The following is a 15,496-nucleotide window of genomic DNA, read 5'->3' as shown; positions in this document are numbered from 1 at the left end:
GTACTTGTAGCTCATGCTCAAATAAATTGGTTAGTCTCTAAGGTGCCACAAGTACTCCTTTTCTTTGTGCCCAGGGGGTGGGCTCTGGGTGCCCCTGGGGAGAGGAACCGGAGTTGGGTTTCTGTGCCCAGGGGGTGGGCTCTGGGTGCCCCTGGGGAGAGGAACCGGAGTTGGGTTTCTGTGCCCAGGGGGTGGGCTCTGGGTGCCCCTGGGGAGAGGACCCGGAGTTGGGTTTCTGTGCCCAGGGGGCGGGCACCGGGTCCATGCACGTCCGGCTCCGGCAGGCGGCTGCAATCCCCTCCGACGCCAGCAGCGAGCAGCAGCGGGCCGGGCGCCGCACGCGCGCACACACACACACACACACACAGGCGCGCGCGGCGGGGTGTGGGGAGCGCGCCGGAGCCTGGCATGCCCCAGTGTGGACGTGAGTCACTCCGCGGAGCCCCTCGCAGCAGCAGCAGCCGCCGCCGCCCGCCAGGCTCCCCCCACATGCCGGCTCCCCGCCGCTCCGGGGCTCAGTTGCCCGCCGCGCTTGCCCGGCTCCCCGCCGCCTGCGGCTGATGCTCGCTGCTCCCCAGCTGCTCCGAGCCTGCCCGTGTGGACCGTACAAAGCCCGCAGCCCGCGCCGCTGTCCGGGGGCTGCCTTGTCTGGGAGGAGCCCACGGCTACCAGGAAGGGACCATGTACGTAGACCCGGAGGCTGCCGGCAAAGGTAGGAGCCAGCCCGGCCCCTCCGGCGCGTCTGGGGCTGCCGCGGCCACCGGGCGTCTCCTGGGCCCGCCCGCGCTCTGCTCGCGCCCCTGAGCGCTGTACAGCGCCGAGCACCGGGACAGCGGCGCGACCCCCTGTTCGACCCCTGCTGCTGCTGCTGCCGCCCGAAGCGGGGCGACAGCTGCGCCCCCCTCTGTCTCCACGTTGGGCTTGACCGGGGGATGCCCCCCATCTTCCCTCGGGGTAGCCCTTTGGCTTTGGCAGGCAGCTGATTCTCGCCCCCAGCCGCGCTTGCCGCGCACCTGCTGCGCTCACCCAGGTGCTGCCCGCTGGGCGCTGCTGATGCTGCCCTTCCGGGACTGGGCGGGTGGGGACGGCGCGGCTGGGGGAGCGCAGGGCTCGGCTACTTAGTGGAACTTCGCTCCCCATTTCGGGGCACAGAGGAGAGCAGGGCACGGGCACAGAATGGGGCTCCAGCCGCCCCTCTCTCATGCCTTCTCCTCTTGGCTTCCTTCATTTCATCTCCTCTCTGCCCCTATTCCACCTCCTTCCCCTTCCCTCTCTGCCCCATCTCTCCTTCCTCCTCTGCCCCATCTCTCCTTCCTCCTCCTTCCCCTTCCCCCTCTGCCCCATTCCTCCTCCCCATTCCCCTCTGCCCCATCTCTCCTTCCTCTGCCCCTATTCCTCCTCTTCCTTCCTGTTCCCCCTCTGCTCCATCTCTACTTCCCCCTCTACCCCTATTCCTCCCCCTCCTTCCCTCTCTACCCCGATTCTGCATCCTTCCCCCATTCCTCCTCCGCCCCATGATCTCTCTCCTTCCTCCTTTGCCCCACTCCTTTTTACTGTTCCCCCTCTGCCCCATTCCGCTCCTTTCCCATTCCCTCTCTGCCCCATCTCTCCTTCCTCCTCTGCTCCTATTCCTCCTCCTCCTTCCCTCTCTGCCCCTATTCCACCTCTTCTGTTCCCTCTCTGCCCCATCTCTCCTTCCCCTCTTTGCCCCATTGCTTCCCATTCCCTTTGCCCCATCTCTCCTTCCCTCCATCATCCCATCTCCATCCCCTCTTTGCTCCCATCTTCTTCCCATTTCTCCTTTCCATTTCTTTCTTCTCTTTGAGGTTCTGCTCCCACTACCTCCTTCCTGTTCTCTGCTCACAATTTACTCTATCAGATCTCTACTCCTGTTCCTCTCTTTCCCCAGATCCCCTTTCTTTTCCTTTCCTTATTCTGCTTTTCCCTCTCTTCCACCCACGGAGTCGCCTACTTCTCCTTTCTCCGCTCCTTTCCTCTCCTTCCCCGCGGGGGTTGTGGGCTTTCTGGAGTTTCCCAGGCAGGAGTTACAGTAGTTTGGGGGGGAAGTCACCGCCGCTCATTTCAAATGAGTCATCACCCTGCAGAGCTGCCTGAGCAGTGGCACCTGCTATTCCTGGAAGAAATAAACACAACACAAGCAAAACATTCCCAAGTCCCGGAGCCAGTTTGAGAGCAGTCAGCCCACAGTGGGTGGGGGGGAGGAGAGCCTCTCCATCTGGCTGGCTCTGGGGGTCCTGCTTAGACACAGCTTCCTGGCCTCACCTGCTCCCTACCAGCCTCAGTCTTGCCCTCTGGGGATAGGGGCTTGGGGAGGCACTTTGGCTAGTGCTCTTTGCTGAGCTCATGCTTACAGGGAGCAGTTGGCCCACTATCCAGGAATCTGGGACACGCTGGTGTTGGGGGCAGGACTTACGGCTCTTGGCAGAAGGGTCTGTTGCCAATGCAAAAGAAGAGGGAAGGGGCATTGTCGAATGCAGTGTGGCTGACTGCGGCCTGGTGTTACCTGCAGGGTTTAGTTGCCAAGGTGGCTAGTAATGTTGGGTTCCCAGGGGCAGGAGGACAGGCTGTTTTCTTGAGATTTGGGGAGATCCAAGAGAGGGGTGGATTTGTCTTCAGGGGATTCTTCGGAACGTAGAGTCAAATTTTCAAGTAATCACGATTCTATTTGAAGTAGATACTCAGGCCTCAGCTAACTGGGCCTGTAGGAACTGGCAGACCCAGAACATGGGTCCATCTAGCCCAGTGTTCTGTATGTCAGTGGTTCTCAACCAGAGGTCTGGGGCCCCCTCGGTGGCCGGGAGCAGGTTTCAGGGTGTCCATCAAGCATGGCTGGCACTAGACTGTGTAGGGCCCAGGGCAGAAAGCTGAAGCCCCACCGTGCAGGACAATAGCCCTGGGCCCTGAGCTCTAGCACCCGGGGATAAAGCTGAAGCCTGAGCAGTTTATCTCCACGGTGACCCTTGTGGCGTGGGGCCCCAGGCACTTGCCCTGCTTCCTACTCCTTAATGCTTTTATATGGAGAAATCAGTTGTTGTCGCACAGGTGGACCCTGAAGTTTTTATAGCATGTTGGGGTGAGGGGGAAGCCTATCATTTTGAAATTTGCTGCCCTTCCGTTTTGTTGCCTGGCCACCAGTCTCATCCTGTGCAAGGATCAATGGGATATACCTAATCTACCTCTTCTGTGCCAGTCGTTATTTTCTATATCTTGATCATTCCCCTTCTTATTCAGCTCCTCTCCAAACTAAACAGTCCCAGTCTTTGCAATCTTCATGTGGAAGTTTCCTATGTCTCTGATCAGTCCTATCTCTGAAGCCCTATGTTTCTGCGCTGTCCCTTTGGAGACAGCGTCCCCAGCATGGCACACAGTATTCCATACGAGGATTCCATATTCTTTTGTTTTACACGCTGGCATTATAATAGTTTCAGTGTAAATCTCCATCACCTTCCTTGCGGACCCTAATGTGCTGTTTGCTTTTTCAACTCCCGCATACTAAGCAGAGGTCTCCATTGTACTGTCCGCAATGGTGTCCATGTCTTTCTCCTGAGCTGATAATTAAAGTCAAGCCCAGCAATGTGTGTGAGTAGTCCTTGCTGTGGGCCACTTCATTACTGCAGCCCCCTGTTCTGTCCTGGCCCCTTACCAGGAGATTGAGGCCCCAAATCTATTACATCCAGCACTCCACCTGCCTCTGCCCCACTGAGGAATCCCACTGATTGCCTCCAGATTAGGCAGCTTCAGCCTGAACTGCTCTACGTTTGACATCTGCCTTGCTGTGTGGGCAGCTCTCTCCCAGCCCCTGCGGTGAGCTGCCCTCACCACATTGTGTGGGTAACCCTCCCTGTACTCCTCCCCACACCACCAAATGTGTGTGACCCTAGTCCAACGCCCCCTTGCTGCACTAATGAGGCTCCCTCCCTGACCCCGTGGCATTTGGGTGTCCATGCACTAGTGCCCCCTAGTCCCAGCACACCCCTGCTCTGAGCCCCTCCTCCCAACATTCCGAACGGGCAAAGCCCCCTGTGCCCGACACAACCCCACCCTGAGACCCACTGTCACCATGATCCTGTCCCATTGCCTTCCACTGCACTAATGATCCTGCCTTGACCCCGGTTTTCCCCATGATTTATGGATGACTGTCTCATGCCCCACTGCTGGGCTAATGACTGCCTGAGCCCCATGTCATCCCAGTGTGCTCACCCGTACCTGCCTCTCCATGTCACAGGGACAGCCCCCTTGGTCCTTCTCCCATCCCCTCCTTGGGCTCTCACACGGAAGGGTGGATTTCTGGGATGTAAAGCTGCCACGCGGAATGGAATTGAATGTCTGCCTTAGAAAAGGGGGTTGGGGCGGGGGAGCCAGGTAGGGGCAATGATAAGGCAGCACAGATTTCCCCTCTCAGGCCCTGGACAAATATGGGTTATTTTGAGTGGGCTTGATCCTGCTAGGAGCAACTCCTGGGGGTGCTGAGCCCCCTCAGCTTCCACTGAAATCTGTGGGAGTTGAGGGCACCCAGCCCCTTGCAGGATCCAGCTCCGTGTGATGTCTGTTTCCATTGTGTGGCCTGGAAGCAGGCCAGACAGATACAGAAGCTATGACGGCAGGTGTGGCTTCCTCAGACACAAGTTCAGCCAGAGCGCCAAGAAACCTAGCTCTGCACGGGTTGGCAAGACAGGCCTTGCTGTATGGGGAGACCAGCATGAGCGGCAGTGGGTTGGTGGGGGACCTGGTTTAGTTTCTGTGCTGAAATCTCTAGTCTGAAAGCAATCACAAGGAGACTCCGTGAGCAGCCTTTGGAGGAGTGTGTCTTGAGGCAGGGACAACAGCAAGAACAGGAGCAGCAGCAGAGAAATAAATACTAATGCCTGCACAGAACCGTGGCCTCAGATCTCATTAGAGCTCACACATTACGCAAGGTGGGATTGGATTGGTATGTGGATGGGCCCCTCCCTGGACACTGGGTGTGAGTACTTGTATGGGAGATGTCCAGGAAACATAGAGGTGCTGCAGGAAATACTGTTGGTGACTCCGTAGATGCCACTTCCCCTCTGTTTGTACTTGTTCCAATGCCCCAGCATGGTGCTAGGGGGAACTTCGCTGCAGGTGGCATCATCTTCTGGCTGAAATATGATAAAACCAAGGTGCTGATCATGTGTGGTCATTAAAGATCCTATATCCTGATCACACTCCCCCGCAGGTTCTTACATCTTGCAAAAATCAATTCCTGTTCCGCTTTCAAATGGAAAGAGTATTACCCTTCATTTCCTGATGCAAAATTGTGTTATGTTGCTGTGTGCTGTTAAACTGCAGTTGCACCTCTCTCCAGAGGTGGCTGCATTTCAGTGGTGAAGGAAGCAATCAGCCTTGAGAGATTTGTGAAATGTAATTCATTATGACTTGTAAAATACTTTGGGACCTTTGGAGGAAAGGTGCTTTATAACCCAAGGTAGTGGTATTAATTATTACCTAACTGTAAACAATCCACAGTCTAGTTAAACAATGGGAGGAATTGGGAGCTGTTATTAAGGGAAATAGTCTAGGGTGAAAAGAGACATTACGGGTGTAATTCAAACCAAGAAAAAACTGAGGTGGTTTCCAAGGAGTTTTTCCAGAGGCCAAGAGTGGCAGAGAAGGCTCTTGCTCTGACTGATTGTGGCAAGGGATTGCGAGGAGGGAGCAGGGACATGGTCATGGTTTTGTGAGGTTTGGGGAATGGGTGATGCCACATATGACACCCAGCTGCCCAGGGGAGTTACACTTCCTGTAGCACATCTGAGGGCTTGATCTCTCTGAAAAAATGGATCAGCCTTAATGTCAAAGATGCTCTCCCTGCTACAGAGCAGGATTTCTTCCCCATGACCCTGTGAGTGAGATTTCTCCCCGCCCCCCGCCATCCATGTCCTCCCCTCCCATCTCTTCCTGCTCTGTCTCTTTCCATCTCAGCCCGTGGAGTGAGACTGCCCACCCCTGTCATGCCCTTCGGGTGTCTGGCAGCGTGAGAATGTCTGATGCCCCCAGCACTTCTGGGAGGGCAGGTGTGGGGGCAGTTTGATAGTGGCTGTCCCCCTTCACTGTGTGAGTAATGCCTGGGGGCCAGGGGATCAGCACCCCACATAGCAGAGCCTCCTGTGTTCCTGGGGCAGCCCTTTCCACTCTTCCTTTGGTGCCTCCGCTCCTCTGATCACCAGCTGCACTGACAGAGCCGAGCAGCCTGAGTGATGGCCCCTCACGATGTGGTGAATAAATAACCAAGCACCTGCTGTTTTCTCAGGGGAGCTCCTGGATCTGGGATAAAAAGGTCTGCGTGTTTGAGCAGCAGGTGTCGGGATGGCAGAGCAGGGGAGTGGAAGGGAAGGTGACTCCCGAGGGCTCGTGGTGCGGAGACAAAAGCGGGGCTGGTTAAAAATGAGATGAAATAACATCAGAAAGATTGTAGCCTGGGGCCCTGGTACAATAGCCCTGAACTTACATGAGCAGAACAGCTGGGAGGGGAGGGAAGGGGGGGCGCATGTATTGGGGAAAGTCACTGTCGGAGAAGCAGACACAGAGCGAGGAGCTCAACCAGCCCACAAGCCATTCTGCGCAGCACTCTCCATCCCCTCCTTGGGCTGGGGGGCTGGAGAGGCCAAAGAGCCATTTCCATGAAGAAGCCACCTTCGCTCCCCCCGGGCCTCCCTGTGCCACTCGGCTGACATGCGTCTGACCTCCTGCTACTCCGGGTTTGCCTCTCTGGCTCTGCTAGTGCCCCTCCATCCTGCCCCACATCACCACCCTGCTATTTCTGCCCCAGCTTTCCCCTCAGTCCTCTTGATCAAGGGCATCCTCTGTTATGTCAGGTCTGGCACTGCAGATACATTTACTTACATGTGCCTCTGCCAAAGCCCCAAAATCCAGCCCTACAGCATCCTCTGCTCTTCCGCTCCTGAGGTCCTTGCATCAGTTTGCCAATCCCCTCAATCCTGCCCTGTGTTATCCCTCTGCTGTTCCAGCTCTGGGCTCTCATATAGCTCTGCCAATGCCCCTCCATCCTGCCCTGGAGCACCACCCTGCTAGTCCAGTTCTGGGCCCCCTGCTTTGCCAGTGCCCCTCCATCCTGCCCTGGAGCACCACCCTGCTAGTCCAGTTCTGGGCCCCCTGCTTTGCCAATGCCCCTCCATCCTGCCCTGCAGCTCCCTCTTCATGCCACACCTGGGCCCCTCCAAAGCAGAGACCATACCACCTGTTGCCAGCTCCTGCAGCAGTGGTTTTCAGGCATATTAAATCAAGACCCTTGGTCTCATTTTTCTTGGGACCAAGGTCACATTTGAACCCAGATCTGCTGGGCTGAAAGGCCGATGTGTGAAACTGTTGCATCATGAGCTCCCTCCCTCCTCCCACTGGCCTCCTGCTGGCTTTTCTCTCTCTTCATCCCTCCCTTTCCCACCTACTAGCTGTAAAATTTCTCCTTTCCTGCTCTCAGGTGCTGGTGCCTCCCAGAATAGCTCCCATGCCAAGGGAGGGGTGGGGAGAGAGAGAGAGAGAGAGAGAGACCCACACACACACACACACCCCCTCACACACCCAGTGGTGAAGGTGAGATCAGGTTACTAAAATTAAACCTGCCTTGGCTGCAGCTGCAGGAAGTGGGGTTGGAGGCAAGGGGACCCTCAGACAGAAATACGCTCTAGCCAAGCCCAGTAACGGCACAGGCCAGCCCCAATTTTGTATCCAGTGAAAAATGGGGCAAGGTGGGAGGAGGGTGCCCCCTCCCCAGCCGGGAATGATAAGTGTGGAAGGAGCTTGGGGCTGATTTCCGTGATCTGATCTCGCAGTCTTCAGCCTGCCAGGGAGAGAGAGAAGGAAATGAAGACAGATGTAGATAATAATCACTGCCACCCCAAGCCCCCGGGGGCTCGGCTACAATATGTATTATGGATGAATTCAGCAGGGAGAAAGGCTTTCAAAGAGCAGACGGCAGGGCTGGCAATAAGGGACTGTGTTCAAAAGGCAGAGAGCTTGGGAAAGCATAGAGTGGGGTGGCTTGAAAAGCCACCAACTGGCTCAGCAGGGCATGGCCCGTTCCCGGAGGGGATGGGGGGGGCAGACTTAAAGCCGGTGCTGGGATACCTATGGGGTGGAAGCAAGCCCCTTCTGCCATTGGGGGTGGGGTCCTCACTTCCAAACAATGGGAGTCTCCAACACTCTCTTGACTTCCTCATAGGGCGAGTCCCTGCCCTGCCCAGCCTCCCCACTTCCCTCTTGGCTTCATAGATTTTAGGGCCAGAAGGGATCATTATGATCCCCTAATCTGACCTCCAGAATCAGTCAATTAAGTGTCACAGCTAAGGCTATAACCCACATGTCTGGCATTCACTTCCATGACAGATGTGGGGATAGAACCTAGGAGTCCTGATTTCTACTCGTGTGTGTGTGTGTGTGTGTGAGAGAGAGAGAGAAATGAGTGAGTGATATAAAGGAACTGGTGAGAAGATATGAACTTCCTGGAACCTACACACACACCTCCTCCAAGGGAGCTCTGGGTAGGGGCTGAACAGACTTTGGGACTAAAAGAGGCCATGTGCTGAGAGCAGCGGAGAGGATCAGTGGAGCGAAGGGGGCCTGGGAGAGTATTGCTGACTGGCTCCTTCCTTGACATCTCCAGTAATGCGAACTCACTCCTCCATGTTCAGCTCTCCTGGTCAGTCCGTTCTTCCTCTCTCTTCACGCCCATTGCCCAGACCTCCTTATCCATCTCTCCACCAGCCTCCCATGTCTTCTCTCCTTTCCTCTCATCCTGTCTCATCCACTTTTCCCCACCTATATCTGGTCCTTATGTCTCTCACTCCCCCCATCCTCCCTTCTGTCTTCCCCTTCCTACCTTTCCCCTTCCCCTGTCTATCCATCTTCCTACCACGCTCATCACCATGGTATCCAAGCACCTCTCTCCCCCTCTCTCATTCACGCCCCCTTCCCCCCAGTCCAATCTGTCATGTTTTCCTGGGACATCTGTGCGATTGGCTCGTTAGGGACATCAGGAAGCCAGACAGACCGGCACCCAGGTGAGATGGCCACTGATAATGCAGGATAAGAAGGAGGGAGACAGGAGGAGCGGGAGGGAGAGGTCACCTTGTGTGGAGTTAATGAGGTTTAAAAGGGAAGCGGCCAATCTCGCAAGAGGAGAGAAAGCGGGGGCGGCTGAGGTCGAGGGACTGAAACTGCCCTGCTTCTGCACCAGCTCAGGGATGGATGAATCTTTCCCTGAGGATATAGACAAGCTCTGAAGCTGTGGGGAAGTGTAGCAGGGTGGCTTGCCCTTTAAGGGCTGAAGGCCTGGGACCAGCCAGCCTTATTACTAAGGAGGCACACCTCAGCAGGGATCAGCTCATTCCCTATAAAGAGGATCAGGAAGCTACAAAGGGGGATGCGAAGGAAGGCCAGAGGTAAGTGACCTGATCTGTCTGGGAGCAATTAAGCTCTGGTGGAGGAACCTGGGGGACTTGGGGAGTGAAACCACAGGCAGGAAAGGCCTGGGAATGACCTGATGAGGTGATAAACGGAGGAACTTGGGAACTTCAGTTTGAGTGTTTGTTAATGTGATAAACCAGAACCTGAGAAGGGCTGTGAATGGATATAAAGGGTCTGTGAGTTATTGAAGAAGCCCCTTGAAGGGGGAAGCTGAAGCAGGGACCACTTACAGGGCTGCCCTGAGGCCACAAGGGGATACACAAGAGGTGGCCTGCCCAATAACAGGAGGACTGTAATAAAGGAGAGATGCTGGTAGTAGACCGGTCTTTATTTTACGTGATATGGGTCAGTAGCCACTGACTTCAGTAGCTACTGCTCCATGGTCCAAGGCTTCATTGTGGGTGGGCTGTGTGTTGCTGTCCATGCCCTTTAGCTGGGATTGGGCCCTGGGATGTTTGCCTAGATGTCCCATTAACCTCCTGCCCAGAGACTGCAGCTGGAAGTTGGTGCCTAAATTCTTTGACCATTGGCACCAGGTGATAGCAAGAAGCTGGTAGCTGGGTTTAGCAGATGCTTTATTCCTTTTGCCCTTGTCCATCTTTTCCTTCCCTGCCCGAAGCGGGTTCCTCTCTGGATCCTCCACACGTACCTTAGAGTGTATGTTTTATTCATAGCGCAGTCCCAGTTTCCCATTTGGCTGTCTGGGGACATTTCCCTTCCCCTCTCTGTGTCCTTGTGTCTGGGGGATTTTGGTGACATGCGTGACTGAGTGGTGGCAGTGTGGGAAAAGTGTCCCCCTCTTTCAAGTCCGCTTGTGCATGGCCAGTTTGGTCACATGTTGTCTTTCAGTGGTGTGGATGGAAGGTCGCTCCAGGTGGGCTGGTCCTGGGAGGAGTGAATTGGAATCATCAATGATTTAGATAATGGCATAGAGAGTACACTTAGAAAGTTTGCGGACAATACCAAGGTGGGAGGGGTTGCTTTGGAGGATAGGATTAAAATTCAAAATGATCTGGGCAAACTGGAGAAATGATCTGAAGTAAATAGAACGAAATTCAATAAGGACAAATGCAAAGTACTCCACTTAAAAGGAACAATCAGTTGCACACATACCAAATGGGAAATGACTGCCTAGGAAGGAGTACTGCGGAAAGGGATCTGGGGGTCATCGTGGACCATAAGCTAAATATGAGTCAACAGTGTAGCACTGTTGCAAAAATAGCGAACATCATTCTGGGATGTATTAGCAGGAGTGTTGTAAGCAAGACACGAGCAGTAATTCTTCTGCTCTACTCCACGCTGATTAGGCCTCAACTGGAGTATTGTGTCCAGCTCTGGGTGCCATGCTTCAGGAAAGATGTGGACAAATTGGAGAAAGTCCAGAGAAGGCAACAGAAATGATTAAAGGTCTAGAACACATGACCTATGAGGGAAGATTGAAAAAATTGGGTTTGTTTAGTCTGGAAAAGAGAAGACTGAGAGGGGACAAAACAGTTTTCAAGTACATAAAAGATTGTTATAAGGAGGAGGGAGAAGAATTGTTCTTAACCTCTGAGGATATGACAAGAAGCAATGGCCTTAAATTGCAGCAAGGGAGGTTTAGTTTGGACATGAGGAAAAACTTCCTAACTGTCAGGGCAGTTAAGCACTGGAATAAATTGTCTAGGGAGGTGGTGGAATCTCCATCATTGGAGATTTTTAAGAGCAGGTTAGACAAAACACCTGTCAGGGATGGTCTAGATAATACTTAGTCCTGCCATGAATGCAGGGGACTGGACTAGATAACCTCTAGAGAGCCCTTCCAGTCCTACGATTCTATGAGCAGGGGCAGGTTTGGAGATACCCATTAGGCTGGCTCTTTGCAGGGGAAGAAAGCCTCAAACATGGCACCAAGCCCTCCCTTTGGATGCCTTCAGTAGGTCTCCTGGCTTCCTATTGGCCAAGGTGGTGCAAGGGTTTGAGAGTCCCCTGTGGGAGATTTTGGTCAGCTTCTGCCAAACCTGTTGTGGAGAAAGCCAATGCTTTTCATGGCTCAGTGGGTGAGCGTCACCTGCCTCTGAGGAGTCCCTGAGACCCAGTTGGATGTTGCTGCTGATCCATTTGCTTCTGGCTGGGTCCTCAGGGATTCAGAACCTCATGCAGTGTCATTGTGACCTATTCATCATGAGTGAGATGGGCAACTGAGGAGTGAAGTTTATTTGAGCATCTGGCCTGGGCCAAGAACTAGCTGCAGGGTTCTCCCATAGCTGATCCAGCTCCCCAAGAGGTGGTAGCTATGTTGATGGAAGAATTCTCCTGTCGACCTAGTGCTGTCCAGCCTGGGGGTGAGGTTGGCATAGCCACGGCTCTCAGGGGTGTGGATTTTTCATGCCTCTGAGAGACGTTTCTATGGCAGTGTAAGCTCCCAGTGCAGACTAGCCCTGAGGTTATAACACCTCTGGGGAGGCTCGCATATGCTGGTTCAAATTGGACTCTCCAGAGGCCAACAGACAAAAGAAAGGACTTTTGGAAAAATAGCACAAGCTTTAACTCACTCGAGCCTTCGCTCTAGTTTCTGATCTACAGACTGATCCAAATGTGTAACCACAGGAAAAACCCAGCAGTGGGGTTTGAAGGACTGACCCATACCAGAGCCCTGGGTTGGAGCTAGGGGTGCCCTCTGGTAAGCTTTTTAGCATGTTTGTAGATTCTTTTATGGATGGTATGTGTTTTCTCTGTTATGCTTTTACCTTCAGAATAAATGTGCTTGCTTAGAAAGAGCTGTGTGGTCATTTAACTGCTGGCAATACACTGGCCATAGCTCATGTAGAGAGAGCAAAATGCAGATGCTTGCCTCTTTGGGCAGTCTGCCTTGCTGTGAACGTTACAGTGTAGGCAGGGAACTGTGCAGCCTTAACGCTCCTGGTCAGAAGGGAGTGCAACATGGATCTCTGCCCATGAGAGGTGACGGCTGGGAGCCAGAAACCTTTAAGTGCATTCCCTCAAGGGATGATGGAGGGGGAAAATACAGGTGCAGTTATCCTTAAAACTGTGACACACAGCAGCTCAGTCCTCTGCTGTTGGTGCTACTCTTGGATGCTCTCAAATGATTGTCATTGGGGATTTCAATAAGCATCTGCATATCAGCGCAGATGGGCTGGCACACACCTTCCTGGAAGCAATGGATTCTCTGGGCTTTACTCCAGGGTCTAGAAGAGCCGCTTGATCTCCAGCCGTGAGCTTGTATGGGTGAGTTCTGGATAGTTCAGATTCTCCGGTCATCTGAGTTGGGTGGTCCATCTATCCCCTCATCCATTCCAGTGCAGGGTCTGTTCCACACCCACGCCAGCACCACATCTAGTCTATTTCCCCGTGATCTTGGAGACTCCTGAGTGCGACAGGTTTCAGCTGGTGCTGGGGTAGATCTGACCCTCATCCCCTTCATGGTGGCACTGATAGATAGCCCTGGGTGGGGGTGCGTTCGACTCCTTGATTCATCCCTCTATCCTTGTTATTTCTTGGGCCTGGAAGCCACTGGGGCTAACTCCTGCCCTCCTGAAGATCACCCATATAAATAGTGTGTCGGGTGAATAAAATGCTTTTGAGATGAAACTCACCAGTGCCCACCTCCTTGCCTAGTCTAAGGGTCTATCTGCCATATTTAGCACCTCCAGCTCCCTGCTGCCTTGTACACCACTGGCCAGATGCTCTCCTCCATGGGTTTCCTGACTGTCTCTTTTCCTAGTTCCTCTCTTCTGTGTTACCATCGAAGGATCCTCTTCCTCCTCCCTCTCGGTACTGTTTCCCAGGAGTCTGCCATTCATCCACTTCCCTTTTCCCTTCAGCTCGCACCCCATCCTCTCTTGTCACCTCACAGACCACTCTCAGATTTATCTCTGCAGCCCTGTACTCTCTGCCTAGGCCACATCTCTCTGTCTCTCTCCATGGATGACCCACTAGTTCTTCAAACTAAAACTCTCCCATTTCTTCATCAGCACTGACCACTCCTCCCTCCTGCCCGTTGCTCAAGCCTGCACCCTCGGGAATATCGTTGACTCCTCCCTTTCTTTCTGTCCTCACATCCAGGCTTTCCCCAAACCATCTTCTGTCCGCACTGCACACTCCTCCTCTGTGTGCACCGCCCTCTGGAGGGGGTTGGTTTGGTGGGGGGGAGCCAGGTAGCAAGCGCCTTTATGTACCTGGTGACAGACTCACAGCTGTAGCATGTGCCCCTGGTGACTGCAGTTCCCTCTTATCAGGGCTCTCAGCGAGGCTCCCCCAGCCCCTGCTGCAGCCTCTTGGTTGTGAGCTATTATGAGTATTACTCCCACTCCAAACTCTTGACAAGGGCTGGCTCAGAGCGGTGGATTGATTAGAAGCTGCTACTGTTGGTTTTTAAAGGCCCTGGCTGTCCTCCTGACCTCCTGCTCTTGGAGTTTCAGTGACCATCCTGCTTTAAGAGATTCTGCCATCTTGTCTTGGGTCTTTTGTGGATTGTGCCCACGTGGGGGCGGGGCCTTGTGGGGAATAGGGGTGGGTATCTATACTGCATCTATGGGACCCGGGCTTGTGGGCTCAGTGTTTCCAAGCCTGTGCTTGAGCATCTGCACTGCACTATAAACCTGGGTTTGCAGTTGCTCGACCTGGGTCTCCCAACTGTGCTAACACATCCATACTGCCCTGTGAAGACTTTCTGACTCAGGCCTGTGGCTTGAGCTGCGTCCACACTGCAAAACGACAGAGCTTGCACCCGAGTCACAGTGGGACTCAAGCTCTGACTGACCCCATTAGCAGGGTCCTAGGACCTGGGTCTTGAGTGCTTGCTGACCCGTGTCAGGCTGGATGGATGGAAGTGGGGGTTTGGGCTCAAACCTGAGTAACAGCTTGGGTTTAGTGTTCAGTGTAGATAGGCCCAAGGTGTGCAACTTACTCCCCTGCCAGGGCTGCAGAGTGGGGACTGTGTGTCTTTTTCTGCGGTTGGGACATGGGGTAGGAGCTAGACTTTTATCTGAGGTAACGGGGTATGGATGGAGCCTATTTCTGGGACGGAGACCTGCGGCAGGGAGTGGGATATCAGGGTGAAAACTTGGCTTTTATCTGGATGGAGACACAGGCCCGGCCTCGATCTGAGTCGGAGCTGGACTCGGCCCTTTCCACAGGTGGGGCCATGGGGCACAGAGCAGGGTGGTCATTGGGGCTAGGAGAGGAGGGAAGCATGTGGCGTTGCTGGTGAGGGGTCACTGGTGGTGCACAGGGTGACCTGCTTGCTGTGTGTATAAGTCTGGGGGCCACTGAATTTGTGGGAGACTCGCCATGCGCAGGCCTCAGCCCTAGTTTTGTTGCTGTGAAATTTGTCACTGTTTGGGAAACTCCCTGCCAGTTTGGCGATCAGGACACTTAGCAGGTTCTGTAGAGAAAGAGAGCGACAGGAGATAAAGGGGCTGGGTGAGCTCATCAGAGCTAGCCCCCCTTCACCACGTCCTATTGCGCTTCCTGCTGGGAGAGGCTGAGACTAGGATACCTAGGAGCTCCCCATAGCGCAGTGTCCTAACCCCATTCCCTATAGCGCCCCCTGCTGGGAGAGGCCAGCACTGGGATTGGTTTCTCCCCTCATCTCCTCTCCTGTGACAGTCTGGAAGTGTGTCACTTTCTGCCCCTCTTTCCCTGTTACTCAGTCACCCTGGCTGTGTGTGAATAACGGAAGGCTCAGAAGAGAAGTGATTTCGGGTGGTGGTGCGGCTCTCTCCCCTCTCGAATGGCTCTAAACCGGAAGCAGCCCTGGGAGGCGTCCCGTTGCTGGAGGGCACTGGCTGCCCCTGAAACAGTGCTGAAATGGCAATGCCAGTGTGTGAAGCCATAATGCTGCCCAGTGGCATAAATGTGCTGCCCCCACAGCCAGCCGGGGCAGATGGAGGCTGCACCAAATGTTTAACGGCAGCTGGGCGAGCCAGCCAGGGAGCTGGGAGAATGATGGGTGGCAGGGGCCGCGCTTGCTGCATGGGTCACTGATTCCACACGCAGCTCCCCATGTCCACACTGGATCCGGCTCCCC

The 15,496-nt window shown here is 54.3% G+C and overlaps 1 protein-coding gene across 13 annotated transcripts in view; it reads left to right on the top strand.

The window, feature by feature from the left end:
• The first annotated feature begins 373 nt into the window (after positions 1 to 373).
• Positions 374 to 15,496, top strand: part of SYT7 (synaptotagmin 7) — a 181,070-nt gene continuing 165,947 nt past the window's right edge. For 5 of the 13 annotated variants that reach the window (XR_007357061.2, XR_007357059.2, XR_007357060.2 and 2 more), the window contains exon 1: positions 375 to 712. Coding sequence is in view for 6 of the 13 variants with exons in the window: in XM_048852656.2 (XP_048708613.1) it covers positions 682 to 712 (31 nt within the window). In the remaining 7 variants the exon portion in view is untranslated. Of the gene's footprint in view, positions 713 to 9,235; positions 9,441 to 15,496 lie in introns of those variants that run through there. The other 8 variants (XR_007357062.2, XM_048852659.2, XM_048852657.2 and 5 more) reach the window with 5 other exon arrangements.

Source organism: Caretta caretta, chromosome 6 (genome assembly GCF_965140235.1).
Source record: "Caretta caretta isolate rCarCar2 chromosome 6, rCarCar1.hap1, whole genome shotgun sequence".
NCBI classification, from domain to species: Eukaryota; Metazoa; Chordata; order Testudines; family Cheloniidae; genus Caretta; species Caretta caretta.
This window is presented reverse-complemented; position numbering and strand designations above follow the sequence as displayed.